This window comes from Haemorhous mexicanus, chromosome 27 (assembly GCF_027477595.1).
Source record: "Haemorhous mexicanus isolate bHaeMex1 chromosome 27, bHaeMex1.pri, whole genome shotgun sequence".
NCBI lineage: Eukaryota > Metazoa > Chordata > Aves > Passeriformes > Fringillidae > Haemorhous > Haemorhous mexicanus.
Window position 1 is genome coordinate 6,160,748 of NC_082367.1, and position 16,869 is coordinate 6,177,616.

General features: G+C 56.6%; 1 protein-coding gene across 2 annotated transcripts; it reads right to left on the reverse strand.

Annotated features, from left to right (window-relative positions):
• Positions 1–1,445: 1,445 nt before the first annotated feature.
• STMN1 (stathmin 1) lies at positions 1,446–5,580 on the reverse strand. 2 transcript variants are annotated; one of them, XM_059868644.1, is made up of 5 exons: positions 5,500–5,580; positions 3,980–4,050; positions 3,122–3,294; positions 2,234–2,425; positions 1,446–1,956 (listed from the first exon to the last, which is right to left on the reverse strand). In XM_059868644.1, the coding sequence occupies exons 2-5, from the start codon at positions 3,990–3,992 to the stop codon at positions 1,888–1,890; spliced, it is 447 nt and encodes a 148-aa protein (XP_059724627.1). In that variant the 5' UTR covers positions 3,993–4,050; positions 5,500–5,580; the 3' UTR covers positions 1,446–1,887. The 2 variants fall into 2 exon arrangements, with proteins under 2 accessions (XP_059724627.1, XP_059724628.1); XM_059868645.1 differs by lacking the exon at positions 5,500–5,580 and adding an exon at positions 5,315–5,333.
• Positions 5,581–16,869: the final 11,289 nt, after the last annotated feature.

Genomic DNA, 16,869 nt, shown 5'->3' on the forward strand with positions numbered 1-16,869 from the left:
GAATCCCCCCGGGGCACCCAGAGACCCCAGAGCCGGCCCTGCAGCCCCGGCTGAGCTCAGGCTCGGCAGACACGTGAAGCAGAAGGAAGAGGAGGGAACAGAAGGCCCGCGCCGAGCTCTGACAGCTCTGGCAAGCCTAAACCTCACATTTAGCATGGATTTGGGCTCCAGCACCATTTGGGGTTTGGCAGAGCTGCCATTCTCCTCCCCCACATTTGGAGAGAGGAGAAAAAACCCCACATGGCATTTGGGACACTCTTTCCTCAGCAGGTAACTGCATTAAAATAAAGATCTGAGGGGTTTGATTGCTGATTGTGCCTCATTTTGTACTCGGGAGCTGCTCCAGGGCTCCCTCCAGCCTCCATCATACCGTGCCAGGTGTTCAGCCTCTCTCCTGAGAGCACACACAAGCTTTGTCTCAAAGTTCAGCCCCGTTTTCCTGCCCTCCCCCTGCGGGGCAGACCCTGACCCCATTCTCAGGCACCTTCTGACCCCAGACCCTGACCCCATTTCTGGGCAGACCCTGACCCTATTGTCAGGCAGGCTCTGACCCCATTTCTGGGCAGACCCTGACCCCACACCCCACCAGGCCATGCCGAGGAGCTCCCGAGCCCAGCAGGGAGCAGCACAGCCTCTCCCTTACCTCCAAACCGGCTGGAAATCCCTCAGGGCCGGGAGCACTCCAGGGCTGTGTCCCACCGCTCCTCTCAGGGTAAGAACACCTCGGCAGAGCCCAGGGGGACACGGGAAAAGCTTCCCGAGCTGAGGCTCCTTCTCCACCACGCCCCACACCCCAGTCCCGTGGTCCACGACTCCCAGAGTCCCTTAAAAAAGACAATTCTCTACAGATTTTCCACTTTCAGGTGCTCTGGGTGTGGAGTTAAACTGAAAACAAACCTGGGAGCCAAGGCCAGATCAAGGATGGAGGAAGGAACGAGACCAGTGCCAGCAGTGTCACCTCCAAGGAGCTGTGGCACCCCAGGAGCTCTGCCAGGGTGTTTTTTGGGGAGGTTGGTGGTGCCTGTTCACAGCCCCAGGGCAGCCCAGCCACCTGTGGGTATCCTCAGGGGAAGGGTTTGGGGTACAACAGTGATTTTGTTCCAAATCCACCTAAAACTCATCTTTCTCCCTGAAGAAGGAACAAACGGAGCAGGCTGGGGGCAGGTGCTGCTCCACTCCAGCACAGAAATTATTCTTCTGCCCCTGAGCCCTTCCCCTCGGGGCAGCCCAGCAGGGTCCTGCTGTCCCCTGTGCCACCCGTGTCCCCCCCAGAGCCCTGGCCAACAAGGGCCGTTTGTTGGGATGGCCCAGCAGCACAAACCCTGGGACACAAACAGCCCCAGCAGAGGTGTCACACAAAGCCCTGATTGTCACAGCCCCAGGACAAAGCCAGGCTCTGGCCCTTTCCCTGCACCCAGCCCTGGCTCCTGAGCAAGGCAGGCAGATAACAGCACTGTGCAGCTTTATTGAGTCACTTGTTACAGCAGGATTTTAGCAGACTGGACAGTCAGAGAGATTTGTTTGAAGTGTAACAGATATTCAGCATGGAACAGTTACTAGAGATTCCTTGCACAAAGGTCTTACAGAGCTGATACAGTACTCGCCATCAACCCAGGAGCGAGTGCACTGGCGTAGAAAAGGATGCAACAAGAAGAAAAAGCTACACTGGAAAGACAACACTTTAGAAAAGTGACACATGGAAGGTCTCCCCTCTAGCCCCCAAAGCAAGTGTACAGTTTGGATCTAATCTTACAGTTCTACATCAGTTTCTAAGAAACGTAAAAAAAAAAATATATATATAACCGAACCAAAACCAAAGATAAAACCACTGGCCAGTACAGTCTTTGGATTTTTGGAGGAGGGGGAGAGTCAGTTTCCAGAACGGAGTCAGTCGGTCTCGGCCTCGCCGGGGTCTTTGCCTTCTTTGTTCTTTCGGACCTCTTCCACGTGCTTGTCCTGAAAAACAGCAGCAGGAGCTGTGAGCTCGGGGGCAGGGGGCTCCAGGGAAGGACCCCCACACCACCAAGGGGCACGGGGGGGTACAGAGGCTGCCCCAGCTCCACCCAGCCCTGGCACACAGCTGGAATTCCGCAGATTCCACAACCACACTGTGCCCCCACAGCCCTCCCCACCTGCTCAGGGCACCCTCCTCCTCTGGAGGCTTTTTGGGGGTTTTACCTACTTTTCCCAGCAGGGAGCAGGGACAGCTCCCTTGGCAGGGCTCCACACCCACCTTCTCCCGCAAGCGCTCCAGCTTGGCAGCCATTTGTGCCTCACGGTTCTCTTTGTTGGCTTCCATTTTGTGGGTCAGCTTCTCCTCTGCCATTTTGCTGAAGTTGTTGTTCTCCTCGATGGCTTTCTGCAGCACCTCCTTCTCGTGCTCCCGTTTCTCAGCCAGCTGCTTCAGCACCTCTGCCTCGTGGGACTGGCGGGACAGGGGCCAGGCTGTGAGGGAGCCCCAGGGGCCACCCCGGCCCCGCAGGACACTCGGGGTGCACACGCAGCTCCTGGGGCTGCCCACCCTCCCACAGGACCTGCACTTCACCCCCTCCTCCACCTGCAAAGCTCACTTCCTGGCATTACCTGCACATCTTGTTAAATGGGACTGTTCTGGGGAGGGAACGTGGATTTTTTGGTTTTTGATGTTAATATTGAAAGAACTTTCCTTGAAGATCCTCCCTTCTCAGAGTGGGGAATTGCTGAGATTCAGGTCAGGCTCACTTCAATCAAAGCCTCGCTACCCTCGAGGGCTCCAGGCTGCACCCCCAGCCACATCTTTCATCACTCAGACAATTTATTCCCCAACTTCTCATTACAGATTCACTGCTGCATTTTCTGGGAGAAAATTCATCTGTTCTGGTGTTAAAAGACAAGAAAAACAGCTTCTTCCTGAAAGAGCTGCCCCTCTCAGCTACGTTCCCTCCCAGTTTTTCTTCAGAATCTCTTTGGAACCAAAACCATGGTTTTGCTTCATAAGAGCCCCAGGGATTTCATTAATAAGTTCCATTAATATTCAATTTGCCGTAAAAAATCCCCACTTATCCCAAGAAACAAATGAAAAGAGAGCCCCAAACCCCCAGAACTGGTGGAGCAGAGCTCACTTCAACTGCTCCAGCTTTACCTTGCGTCTCTCCTCAGCTGCTTCCAACTTCTTCTGGATCTCCTCCAGGGACACATCCTTCTTCTTGGGAGGAGACAGAGGGAACTCTGCCACGGCCTCTTTGGAGCGGGGGCTGAGGATCAGCTCAAAGGCCTGCCCAGAGGCTCGCTTCTCCAGCTCCTTCACCTGGATGTCTGGGACACAGGGGAGAAAAGCCAGAAAAACGAGTATTTTGTGCAGCAACTGGCTCAGGTGACATTAAAAGCAGCCTTCCAAAATCCAGCACCACCAAGTTCCCTGAGGAAGGGCAGCCAAGACAGGAGTTTTGTTTTCAGCACAGCAATACTGCTCAAAAATGTGGAAATTTCCTTTGCAACCCTCCCTTGATCCTGCATCACCCAAGCACCTGCTGTTTTAATCTAGCCATCAACATCCCAAGTGGTGAAAACAAGTCCACTAGTTCAAATCAAAAATCATTCTCCCTCCAGTGACAACCTGAGGATGAATTTCCAGGCGGTTGCCTGCAACCTGAGAGAGCCAAGAAGGAAAAAAACCCAGTTTTTGGAGAAATGTGCAGGCAGGGCTCTCTCCCCAGCCCTGCAGGGTGTCAGCTGCACCCGCGTGGTCCCCGAGATGTCTCGGTGACAGCCAGCTCTGCCGAGGGAGCAGATGGCTGCAGGGAGCTGCAGCCCATCTGCTGCCAGACTCCTCTTTTGGGGTGTTTTCACAACCACCCAGCTTCAACAGCCTCGCCCAAGATGGGAGAAAAGCCGCTGACAGCAGCTTATTTCACTAGATTGGGGTTTTAAGTTATTCCTGAAGAAATTAGGAGGCAATAAAAAGAAGACACAACAGCATTTAGCACAGAATTCTACCTACCAGAAGTAGCCATGGCCAAGAAAATCAGACTTCAGAAGCCAAGCCTGGGAGAAGGTCAGTCAGGTGGGTTCCTAGGTAACAAAGAGATGTGCCTTTCAACAGCCAGCACAGGGATCCTGCTCCTTCTAATAAAAACTGCTGAACAGAATTAGAGCTGCTGAACAAAAGGCAGACAAGGTAGGTCACTGCAGTCAGTGATTCCAGGCATTTTGTGGATCTGAGGGACAGTGCTGGGAATACTGGAGAGGTTATGGAGTTACTGGCATTGCAGGATCCGTGTGATATTCGAGCATCTTCAATCTGTTTTATTCCACCTTAAGGTACCCGAACAAAGACCCCCGTATTACCATGGGGCTATGGGGATTTCACTGCTCTCACACATATAAAAGAGCTCGCTGAATAAAAAAATGACGCACCACAGGACAGCACAGCTAGGATTCCTGCCACTCCCGAAGGATCTGAAATGTGCGCAATCGAGCTCATTTAAAATTCGGTTTTAATTGCGCAGCTCAAGTCAGATGCTTCACACCGCGGCAGACAGCGAGGGCGTACACCGCCCAGGACACCTCGTGAAAACCGGGCGCCGTAAAAAAATGCCAGAAAGAGGTCTAGAAGCCGTTTAAAGAAAAATCAACAAAAAAGGGTTTTTTTTTGGGGGGGGGGGTCGAAGGGGCTCGGATCGGGGTCCGGGCGGGGCCGGGGCGCGGAGCGTGAACCGCGCGGCCCCTGCCCCGCCCCCCCCGCGCCCGCAGCCAATCCCCGCCGAGGCGCCAGCAGAGGCCCCGCCCCCGTCCCGCCCCCGCCCCTCCAACCGCACCGAATTCAAACCGCCGGGGAGAGCGCGCGCGCGCCCGCGCGAGGGGGCTCGAGGGAGGGGGCGGGGCCAGCGCTAACATCCGGGCACCTGCCGCCCCCCGCCTCAGGTGCGGGGCCGCCCCCCCCCGCCTCAGCCCCTCAGGGGCGAAGGGGACGGGGAGCGCTGGGCAGCGACACCGGGACAGGGGGCTCCAGCAGGGTCCCCCACGGCTCGATGGCGTCGGGGCGCGGCCGCCCGGATACCGCCCCTTCCCCACTAACAATGGCGGGGAGGGGAGGGGGCGCCGCTGCCGCGGGTAGGGCGTCGCCCCTCGCTCAGGGACAATAGCCACCCCCTTCCCCTCCGCGATCGGGGCGCGGGGGGGACAGGGACACATACGAGGAACACCCCCCCGCATTGTCTCCCTTCCCTTTGTCACCGTAACGCTCCAAAACCGGGCGGCGACGCGATGCCCGCGAGCGCGGACAAAAGTGACCCCCGCCCCGAACGCCCGAGAGCCCCGCGGAGCCCCCCCTCACCTTGACACCCACCCTGGGGACCCCTCCGCCGCCCGTATCAACGGAGCGCCGGACCCCCGTGAAGCACCGACACTTCCCCTCTCCTTCCTCCAGCCCTCTCGAGACGCGGAGGGTGCGGCGGTGGGGCCCCGCGGCCGCGGCCCGCCCGTGCCCGCTCCCCCGCGGCGGCCCCGCCGCGCACCCACCTGCCCGCGCCGCCGCTCCGGCCACACTCCGCTCGCGCCCGCCCCGCCGCGCACAAAAGCGCCAAACAAAGGCACGTGACCCGCCCCGCCCCGCCCCGATTGGCCGAGCCCGCCGGCACGTGCCGCCCGTCGGGGGGGCTGCGGGGGGCTCGCGCCCACCCCCCTCACCAACGCGCCCCCCCCAACCGAGCCCCCCCCGCCCCCGGTCGCGTGGGGCATGCCGGGAGTTGTAGTTCGCCCCCGGCGGGGGGCGGCGGCCCCCGCGCTCGGCCCGGGCCGGACCGGGGGTGCGGGGCCGAACCGCGACGCCCCCCGGCCCTTAGGGACCCTCCGGCCCCCAGAGCCCCGCGCTGGGATCCCGCTCCTGCCCCCGGAGCTGCAGGGATTCCCTTTGTGTCTGGTGGGGCGGACAGGGGTGTCAGGGCCTGTGCTGTGGTCAGGGGTGTCCGGCCCGACGGGGGGAATGGTCAGAGTGGAGCTCTGGCTGGAGTGAGCAGAGCCACGGCCACCTCACAGCCATGGCCACTCAGAGCCACAGCCACCTCATGGCCATGGTCATGTTAGATCCATGGCCACCCAGAGCCATGGTCATCACAAGATCATCGTCACCCCAGAGCCATGGTCACCTCATGGCCATGGTCACCTCATGGCCATGGTTCCCTCAGATCCATGGTCACCTCATGGCCATGGTTCCCTCAGATCCACGGTCACCTCATGGCCATGGTCACCTCATGGGCATGGTCACCTCATGGCCATGGTCACCTCAGATCCACGGTCACCTCATGGGCATGGTTCCCTCAGATCCATGGTCACCTCATGGGCATGGTTCCCTCAGATCCACGGTCACCTCATGGCCATGGTTCCCTCAGATCCACGGTCACCTCATGGCCATGGTCACCCCAGATTCATGGTCACCTCAGAGGCATGGCCACACATCTTCGTGCTGTGGCCACCTCAGAGCCATGGCCACTTGCCTTGAGCCCTCGGTCACCTCAGAGACATGGTCACCTAGGTGAGGGCACGGCCACCTCAGGGCCACCATAACTTCAGGGCTCTTGGTCATCACCAGGACGACCACCAAGTGCCTTCGGTCATCTCGGGGTCACGGCCACCACAGAGCCACCACACCGGCAGCGTCGGGGGGCCAGCCTCTCCTTTGGGGTGACACCAGTGTGCCCAAGGCCGTTTAGAACCATTCCCAGTTGTGCAGACCCCGTGGTACGGGCACGGTGGCTCCGCAGGGACCGTCCCCTCCCCAGGACACCCCTCAGTCCCACAGCTGCTCCCAACAAACTCTCTCCGTGCCCAGGTGTCCCTCACCAATCAGTCCCGTGGTGGTTCCCCTGCTCCGGCCACACCAAGAGTCGATCCACACAAAAGGCAGACGGACACACAGCACCATCCTCCACTGCAGCCTCCACACCCTCAATCCCAAAAAACCGATTTTCTGGGACCCCCCTCACCGAGCACCCTCCTAAACCCGAGGGTTTTGCACCAAAAAGCGAGGGCTCCTACCTTGAGGGAGGTTAATATTGTGACAGAAAGGCAGGGAGCTTTCAAAACAGAGAATATTTTAAACGCTGGCCCTGGTTTTTGCTGATCTGACGTCTATTTCCATGGAAACCACATCCAGCCGCCGAGCTGCTGGAACTGGGAGAGGCACGGTGGCCGTGGGCAGAGCCATTTTCCAGCCGTGTGCTGGAACCCTTTTTTGTTGGGGTCCCAGACCCCAAATCCAAAACCTGAAACCTGCTGGGGATCCTTGCTGGCAGCTCCAGCCCAGGGAAATCCCATCCCTGTCACTCCCAGCACACATGGAAAACACGGAGTGCTTGGGTGGAACGCTGTGGGGGACAAAGCAGCCCCTGCCACCAGGCCCTGTTGGACTTTATTTCAATTTATTCATCATTTATTAATTTAATAAACACTGTGGGGGACAAAGCAGCCCCTGCCACCAGGCCGTGTTGGACTTTAATTTATTAATTATGGCCCGTGCAGCCCAACAGTGGGGTGGAGGCTTTAATATTAATGCTTTCGAGGCAATCGATGAGCTTATCCTGGGATGATCCCTGGATTTCCCAGAGGAAATGAGGATTCCTGGGCTCGGGGTTTTTGGGATGTACCTGTGTGAGGGCCCTGATCAGTGCTCAGCCCCGGGAGGGGAGGAGGAAATTTCCTTTTTGGCCTTGGGAGGGAGGGATGCAGGCTGAGAGAAAGCTACGAGGCATGCCAGCACTTCCCAGATGATTTTCTGGGGGAAAAGAAAAAAGAAAAAAAAGAAAAAAAAAGGGCGGGGGGGGGGGGGAAGAAAGAAAGAAAAAGGGGGGAAAAAAGAAAGAAAAAAAAAGGAGAAAAAAAGGAAAAAAATTTAAAAAGAAGGAAAAAGAAGAAATAAAAAGAGGAAAAAAGGAAATAAAAGGAAAAGAAAAATAAATAAAAAAACTTTAAAATTTTTTTAAAAGACCAGTCTGTAGCTTACCTTCCTTTGCAGACTGGCTTAAAAGCCAAAAATATTTCCTTTGGGTAAGAACTCTCTTATGTAAGAGGAAACTTATTGACAGAGAGGATTTGGGATCTGCTCCCAGCTCTGGGATTTTCCATGCCCTATCTTTTGGGATGAGGCTCTTCCCCAGCCCCTTTAGAGCACCTGCCCCTGCTGGTTCTGCTCTAAACCAAAATCTCTGAGCTCTGCTGTGATACCCAGAGGAACCAGAGCTCCCAGCAGGTGGGAAGACACGGAGGCAATCTCATTTTTTGGCCTTGTTGCAAGAGTGGTTTTATTTTTGGAGCGTTTCATAAACCCCGTTTGTTTTTGTGGCATTTATTTCTGTCTGATCTCGAGGAGAATGGAGTGTATGAAAAGCTTTTATTTAATTTGCATTTGATTTGTGTTTATTGACACATTTACTGCGGTTCCAAACAGACTCTTCCCTCCTCAGCTTGTGGCTGGGGTAGTTTTTATCTACTGGATTCCTTATCACCAACAAATCTTTTTTATTTTTGTTTTAATTCCAGTTTTACCACTAAGAGAGCAGGCAGCAGTGGGAGAAGCATCCCCCAACACGTCACATTTAGCCCCAAAACAGGTTGGAGCAGAAAAACACCACTTCGAGCCCAGATGTACCATCAGAATGAGTTTCTGCCAGATGAATTTCTGCCTTTTGAGGAAAATAAAGGATCCCAGCAGGAGATATTCCCAGAGCAGCCAGGACAAAGGCTCTGTAAATCAGGAATATGAGCAGTGGCCCTGGAGAATCCGAGCTGCTGATGACAGCACCCACCCCAAACGTGTCCCTCAGTGCTCCAGGGGGGCTCAACCCCACCCAAAACCCACCCTGAGCCCCCTCAGCTCCACCCCAGCCCCCCTGCTCAGGGTGGGACCCCAAAATCCAGAGGAATCCTGCTGGGTGTGAATTTGGGCCGTGACGTGAGCAGATTTAGCCCAAAGATTAAAGCCTGTGCTCTGATGTGCTTATCAAAACACCCCACAAAGAGACTGACACAATTAGGTGACAACTCAGCCCACGGCAGCTCTTTTAACTTGCAAAAATATTTAATCTCCAATAGGAAAATGTGGTTTCTGGGTATTAAATTGCCAGCCTAAAGCACTGGTGCTGCTGGAGGGAGTGACAGCTTATTTGTTCATCAGAGGATGTTTCAGAGCACCTTGGTTGGTGATACTGGCAGGCTGGCAGCAGCCCTGAATTAGCAAAGTTCATTGGAAAATTGGAAATCCAGTGTGTTATCTGACCTGAGTGGGTCAGTTGGAGAGATTTAACAACCAGGGGGAAGCAGGATTTTAAAAGGAGCTCAGAGGTGGGGAAGGGCTACAAGATCTCTTCCAATCCACTCAATGATCTCACAGGTTTTTTCCCCAACCTTAAAAATCCTAGATCTTCAGATAAAAATGCATTTTAGTGCAAACACAGCCCAGGAGCCCACGGAACTGCAGAACAAACCAAGATTTTTAGGGAGTGCCTCCCTCACAATGAAAGCTTTTCCACAGGCAGGAAACGTTTAAGGTAATTGATATTTGTTTACTGGAGGTGTTTAGGCTGGTACTATATTTATGCTGAAAAACACCATTAAGAAAACGTTCCCTTCGGAATAAATTTGCACTTCCCAACGCGCTGTTGGAAATAATTGAATTTTTGCGGCTCAGACAGGTTGGGTTTTGGTTTTTTTTTTTTTTTTTTTGAGAAATTCACTCGAAATCTGTTAATTCCTGCCTTAAATGAGAGGAGGAAAAGCGCTGAGCACAGATGGCGACCACGCCTGCAGCGACAGGGACGGAAATATCAATTAATTGCTTTGATATTGGGGCAACAGAGCCCTGAAATGCCACGTTCAGCCACGGGACTGCAGTGCCTGGCACCCAGATCCTGAGGGCACGGGGCTGACAGGGCTCTGGGGCACAAGGAGAACGTCGGGTATTAATGGAATAAAGACAAAGGCAGGAGGAGCACTGCTTCCCTCCTAAAAAATACCCAAGCACTCCAAAAGAGTGACCCTGAAATGAGGGGTTGTCCCCACCAGCAGCTCCCTGCCCTGAACGCCCCTGCCTTTGAGCCAGCCTGGGCAGAATTCCCTTCCAGCTGCCCGTGGGTGTTTTCCATCCTTTAATTCCTGGGAAAAATGGGGTTTTACAGCCCCTGGCCCTGTAGGGGTCTTCAACATCTCCATCCCTGCAGGTGTGTTCAACATCTCCATCCCTGCAGGTGTACTCTGAACATCCCTGTCCCTGCAGGTGTGTTCAACATCTCCATCCCTGCAGGTGTGTTCTCCTGCCTAAATCCAGCACAGGTTGACATTCCCATTCCTGCAGGTTTGTTCTGAACATCCCCATCCCTGCAGGTGTGTTCTTGACATCCCCATCCCTGCAGGTGTTCCCAACATCTCCATCCCTGCAGGTGTGTTCTCCTGCCTCAAACCATCACAGATTGACACCCCCATCCCTGCAGGTGTATCCCCAACATCCCCATCCCTGCAGGTGTGTTCAACATCTCCATCCCTGCAGGTGTGTTCAACATCCCCATCCCTGCAGGTGTGTCCCCAACATCCCCATCCCTGCAGGTGTGTTCTTGACACCCCCATCCCTGCAGGTTTGTTCCCAGCATCCCCATCCCTGCAGGTTTATCCCCAACATCCCCATCCCTGCAGGTTTATCCCCAACATCCCCATTCCTGCAGGTTTATCCCTAACATCCCCATCCCTGCAGGTGTGTTCCCAACATCCCCATCCCTTCAGGTGTGTTCCCAGCATCCCCATCTCTGCAGGTGTGTTCTTGACGTCCCCATCCCTGCAGGTGTATCCCCAACATCCCCATCCCTGCAGGTGCGTTGTCCTGCTGGAGCCAGCAGAGCTCCCCGTGGGTGCTGCCCCCCACCCTCCCCGCGCCCCCAGACCCATTTGGGGAGCCCTCCCGGCCATCTCCTCTCTCCCAGGCACGCCCTGCCCCATTTCTGCGCCCTCCCGCCGCTCCCGCTCCGCAGCCGAGCCCGCAGATTCCCTGCGGTTTCCATGGGGAGCACGGAGCCCTCCTGCTATTCCGGGGAACATCTCAGCCGAAAATACCCGAGCTGTGAGCCCGGCAAGCACCAGGGGCCGGGCGGGAGAGCAGGACAGGGGCAGGGCTCGGGGGCTGAGCCTTTTGCACGCCCTGATCCCATGCCCAGAGTGCCAGGGCCAGCCCCTGCCCCTGGGATGCTGACAAGCACATGGAATAGCAATGCACAGAGGGGCCATGAAATATTCAACAGCCACAGAACATTCCAGCACAGTGGGTCTGTGAAAATGGAGTGGGGGGGAGCTGCAGAAAAGCTGGGTATAGCACTAATTATTCCCCAGCTCCTAATTAGTTGCTTGAATTTAAAATATGGATTGGGCTCCACCAGCAGCTCAGCCAGCCCTTTGTGCTATTAATACTTCCCTGGCGTGACATGGTTAAAAATACTCCCACCCTGTCAAGACAAAATGTGGCTTGGAAGTGTCACGAGGGGAGGAGTGGAGGGATGGAAATCCTCTTAAAGGAGTACCACTGCCCCAGTATCAAATAAACAGAATGAATGGGCTTGTGACAGCCCCACAAAGAGCAAATGTGGGAATAACTCTCAGTGCAGAGCTCCTGGGCCACCCGAAATCAGAGCAGTTCCCCTGGCACAGCCAGTGCACAGCCTAATGGGAGCAGTGATTTGTTTTCCAGGGGCTCTCCTGCCTGGGGAACAGCTGGGTGTGCAGCCCTCAGCTGCCTGGGTGCTGCAGCCTGAAGTTCTGGCCAAAGGGCAGAAATCTGAGGTGCCCACCCCTCCTCACACCCAGGAATGCAGGAGAGCCCAGAGCAGCAGCCAGAGCTGATTTTTCCATGGAATAACTGTAGGTATTTATGGGTGGGATCCACCAGACACCGGGGCCCTCTTCCCACAGGATTTGGGAGCCAAGGAAACCAGTCTGGGGTTTTTTTTGATTTTTGGACTTCAGTCTGGATCTGTTTCCACTTTTCAGATCCTCTCAGGACGAGGTGTGGCTCCCCTCCTGTCTGCACTGACAATTCCAAAGGGGTTAATTGCTGCTCCCTGCCCCTGGAATCTCAGCAATACCAGCACAGAAACAATTCCTGCACTTCACATTTGCCCCGTGCTTTCTCATCCCTTTTTTCCCCCACCAATTTGAGCCCGTGGTAGATCAATACATAAATTAAAGGACAAAAGAACCTGACACATCCACTGTGGCTGGGAGAACAGACCAAGCCAGAGTTTCTGCTGGAAAAACATCCATCTTTTATACAAGAAACCAGCAATCTGCTGCTCCATGCCAAAAGCAACACCCTCAGAGGCACCCTCGTGTGATGGGCAACACAAGGGCTTTGTTTTAATTAAATTAAAAATAAATGATCCCCCAAAACCAGCCCCCAGCCAAGGCTTTGTGTGGTGAATGTTGACAGGAGGGGGTGAGACAGCCTGAACGGGTCTGGGGGCTCTGGAGTCCCTCAGGGAGGGCTGGTGGCAGTCTCAGCACCACGTTCTGGGGTGAAAATATGAACTAAAGGGTTAAAAAGGAGGATTTGGGGTCTCCTGCTCAGCCAGCTCCCCACTTTCCTCTGGGAGGGAAGGCAGGAGCATCCACAGGCTGAGCTCAGCCATCCTCCCTACCATGGGGGAAAGCTGGAGCCCACCCAAAATGCATCATCTCCATCTGTCTCAGGGGCTTTTTCAGAGCACAGCCTCCTCACACGGCCCCTTCTCTGCCTCAGTTTCCCTCCTCAGCCCTTTCCCCCCTGTTTATTCAGGAATCAGCCCTGGGGTAACAAGAGGTGGCTCCAGCCCAAAACGGGGCTGAGGGAGAACTGCTGGAAAGATGAATTGTGCCCCAAAACCCCCTTGGTGCTGCTGGCTGAGGGCACAGGAGCCCTGCTGGGCTGTGGGGGTGAATTTTGGGGGGCAGGGAGTGGGAGAGCCCTGAGCCTGCAGCTCGGAGCTGCTGCAGACCCTGAGGGTCTGTCCTGCCCCAGCTCCCAGCGTGGGAGGAACTCGGGAAGATTTAAATGTGGAGCTGAATCCCTCGTGACTGGGAGCAGGCAGGCTCCTCAGCTCAGGGATGAGATGATAAAAATTCACTTCAGAGAGCAGGAAACTCGGTTTTCCTCTGCCATCTCACCCAGGGCAATGCTGTGATTTTTTTCCAGTGGAAAAAACCCAGCGTGGGAGGGAGTGAATCCCCACCAGCCAAAGGGATTTAGGGAATTCTGCTCCAGGTGCTGCTGCCTGGGGTTGGGGCAGCACTGCACCTGTGTCAGGCTGGTCCCTGGGCTGGACACTGAGCCCCAGAGCTCCCACTGGGCTCAGCTGGGAGGGCCCTGCACCTCCACAGGCTGCTGGGAATTCAAGCCTCACTGTTTTCCTTAAAAACACGAGAAAAAGGGAAAAGAAAAAATGCCCAACAAAAGCCACGAGAGCTGTACGGTAATTACAAGGAGGTTTACCACGAGTCTGGATTTGCATTAATTAAATCAACAGGGGAGCTCCAATTGAGCAAATGAGGTGTTCTGTAGATGGCAGCGAGGCTGGAGCTGGGATTTGGGTTTGCTCAGGGCCGTGCCTGGGAAGGGGCTCCCCGGAGGAGCAGGGGGCTCTGGGCTCTGAGGAGCTGTGCTGACACCCTGCATTTCACATCTCAGGGGTTGGCTTTGGTGGGAGAGCTCAGAGGAGCCCTGGGGAAGAGGAATGTGTCCATTCATGCCCCAGCCATGCTGCAGGCACAGCTGTGAGGGGAATATCAATGGGCAGCAGCGTTTGTTTCGTTTGGGGCTGGGGTTTTTTTTAATTTTTAAAGCCCTGAGTTAGAGTATGGGAGCAGGGCTGGAGTGCTTGGCTGGAAGGGAGCCCTGGGGGCTGCCATCCTGCAGCTGGGGGCTCCCAGGGCTGACCCCCAAAGGAACAGGGCTGGTGTTTCCTCCCCACATCCCTGAGAAACAAAATCCCTCTGGGTTTGGGGCTGTAACACCCCGGAGTTCACATTCAAACCCCAACTGAGCTGGTGCAGGGGGCAGATCACACCCTGGGATAACCTTTAATCCTGCCTTGTGCCACAAAACCTGCCAGGGTGGCTCGGGCAGCCTGCAGCAGCCCAGGACACCCCGAGGGAATGACCCCAGGTCCAGCAGAGCAAGCCCAGCCCCTCCCTCAGCCATCCCCAGGCCCAGCAGAGCAGCTTGGGCTGGGCCAGGGTTAATTTCAGTGCAAGGGCCAGGCTGGGGCAGTGTTTGGGTTCGTGCTGACCGCAGGGTTGGTAACACAAAGATGTTTTGTTGTGTCTGAGCAGCCTTTGAACAGTGCCAAGGCCTTCCCTGCTCCTGTGTCACCCCCGGGGAGCAGGCTGGGGGTGCACGGGGAGCTGGGAGGGGACACAGCTGGGACAGGTGACCCCGACTGACCCCAGGGATGTCCCAGACCGTGCTCAGGATAGAAACCAGGAGGAAGAAGGAGGAAGGGGGGAACAGTGGGAGTGATGGGTTTGTCTTCCCAGCTCACCTTTGGGAGTGGCTGAGCCCCTGGGAATGAATTCCTGTCCATGGGAAGGGGGGAATGAATTCCTGGGAATGAATTCCTGCCCATGGGAAGGGGGGAATGAATTCCTGGGAATGAATTCCTGCCCATGGGAAGGGGGGAATGAATTCCTGGGGGTGAATTCCTGGGGTTGAATCCCTGCCCATGGAAAAGGGAGAATTAATTCCTAGGGGTGAATCCCTGCCCATGAGAAGAGGGGAATGAAATCCTGGGAGTGAATTCCTGGGGATGAATCCCTGCCCATGAGAAGAGGGGAATGAAATCTTGGGAATGAATCCCTGGGAATGAATTCCTGCCTTCCCCTTGCTTGCACACACAGCTTTTCCTTTCCCCATCAAACCGCCTCTGTCTCAGCCCACAGGTTTCCTGGGCTGTGTGGCTCCCTCCCCATCCCTGCGTGGGGCTGGCGCTGGAGCATTCCAGGGAATCCTTCCCGGTGAGCTCCGCCGGGGTCGGTGCCGCATCCTCCCGGCTGGAACGGAGCACAGAGAGCTCGGGAGGAGCCGGCTCCGGGCTGGGTTTCCGAGCCGGTGAGTGAGGAGGATGCTCCTGCACACCCCACAGAACACGGAGAGCAGGGTCCCTGCCCTGCCCAAGCGCCCCCGGCGCTTTTTTCATCTCTTTTCTGGCAGAATTTCTCTTCAGAGAAAACCCGCTGTGGTGGTGGCAGCTCTGGAGGGGGAGCAGAGGGATGCGGGGCCGGACAGGGGGATCCTGCCTGCTCCCCACGGGGACGGGCAGGAGCTCCCCGGGAGCCGAAGGGTTAACGGCAGAGCCCTCCGAGCGGAGTCGGGGGCCGCCAGCCCCTCCCGAACGCCTTTACATAAGAGCCCTGCAGAATTCCCAGCCTGTGCCGGCAGGAAAATGGGATTTGGTTCTGCAGCCGCTGCCTCTCCCTGCTCGGCCGGGACCTGCCGGGCTCTGCGCGTCCCCCCGGCTCAGCAGCACCGTTTGTCACACACAGAGACCTTGACTGTCCCCCGGGCACCCCAGCCAGCCCTGTCCCTGCCACGCCCCGGCCTGAGCCCAGGGCTAGGAGCGCTGCTTTGGGTGTAAAACCCTGGGAAATTCATTTCTGGGAGGCTTAAAAGTGGCAGAATCCCGTGGGTTTGTTCACGTGAGTCCTTTGTGTGTCACTGGGGAGCGGAGGAGACATTGAATGGATGTCGTGTCGGGATGTCCCCTGTGCCGGGGGATGTCCCCTGTGCCGGGGGATGTCCCCTGTGCCGTGCCCCCGAGCATCCCCAGCGCCAGGCTCGTCCTCCCCGCAGTGCCAGGCAGGTGGGGACGCTGCAGTGACAGTGACACCAATAACTCCGGCACTGGCGCTGCTTCCCATCCCCTGCTCCCCCGGGAAGGGGCTCTGCTGGCTCTGTCCCCGCTGTCGCCTGCAGCTCCTCCCCGGGATGGCAGGGACGGAGCCGCCACCGCGGTGTCCCCCGGGAGGGCGGCGGGGACAATGGGGACAGGCGCAGCGGCTGCTCCCGCTCCTCTCCCCGCCCGGTATAAATCCCTGCAGCTCCAGCCCTTCCTCGGGACGGCTGAGGATCAGAGCCCTCTCCAAAAGCACCCCTGACATCCCCGGTGCGGCCCGGGATGTGCTGCAGGTGCTTCCAAAGCTTTATTGTCGCTGCCAGCGCGTCCCTGGTGGCAGCAGTGTCGCACGGCCAGGCTGGGATGCTTCCTTTCCACCCCCGATCCCATCCCATCCCATCCCATCCCCAAATCCATCCCATCCCATCCCCATCCCCATCCCATTCCCACCCCCATCCCCATCCCATCCCCAAATCCATCCCCATCCCATTCCCATCCCCAAACCCATCCCCAAACCCATCCCATCCCCATCCCATCCCCATCCCACCCCCATCCCCATCCCCATCCCCATCCCATCCCCAAATCCATCCCCATCCCATCCCCATCCCCAAACCCATCCCATCCCCATCCCCATCCCCATCCCACAGCTCTGAGGGCTGCTCAGAGACTCCTCCTTCCTTCCTCCCTCCCTTCCTTCCAGCTCGAAGCCATCCTCCTTCCTTCCCCCTGCAGAGTTCGGGCGTGCACTCTGCCATCTGCACGGCTTTGCAGGACAATTATGGGATTTTCCTTACCCTTGTGCTTGAGCCCTGATGCTGCATCTCTCTCAGCCGTAGCTGAACCTCCCCCAACCCACAGTGAAGCTGGGGATGGTCTCTAAAGGCCCCCCCAACCCACCCCCCCCCCGTGGTTTTATTGCTCTGCACAGCCCACTCGGTTTTTATCCCTGGGGATTTTATTCCCTCAGTGCAGGCACGAGCAGGGAGGGCTCTGC

Excerpts from the sequence above, each read along its gene's own strand:
- STMN1 (XM_059868644.1), bottom strand. Across the intron at positions 2,426-3,121 it reads CAGCTGAGGAGAGACGCAAG|TCCCACGAGGCAGAGGTGCT; the intron begins GTAAAGCTGGAG and ends CTGTCCCGCCAG. Across the intron at positions 1,957-2,233 it reads TGGAGCGCTTGCGGGAGAAG|GACAAGCACGTGGAAGAGGT; the intron begins GTGGGTGTGGAG and ends GCTGTTTTTCAG.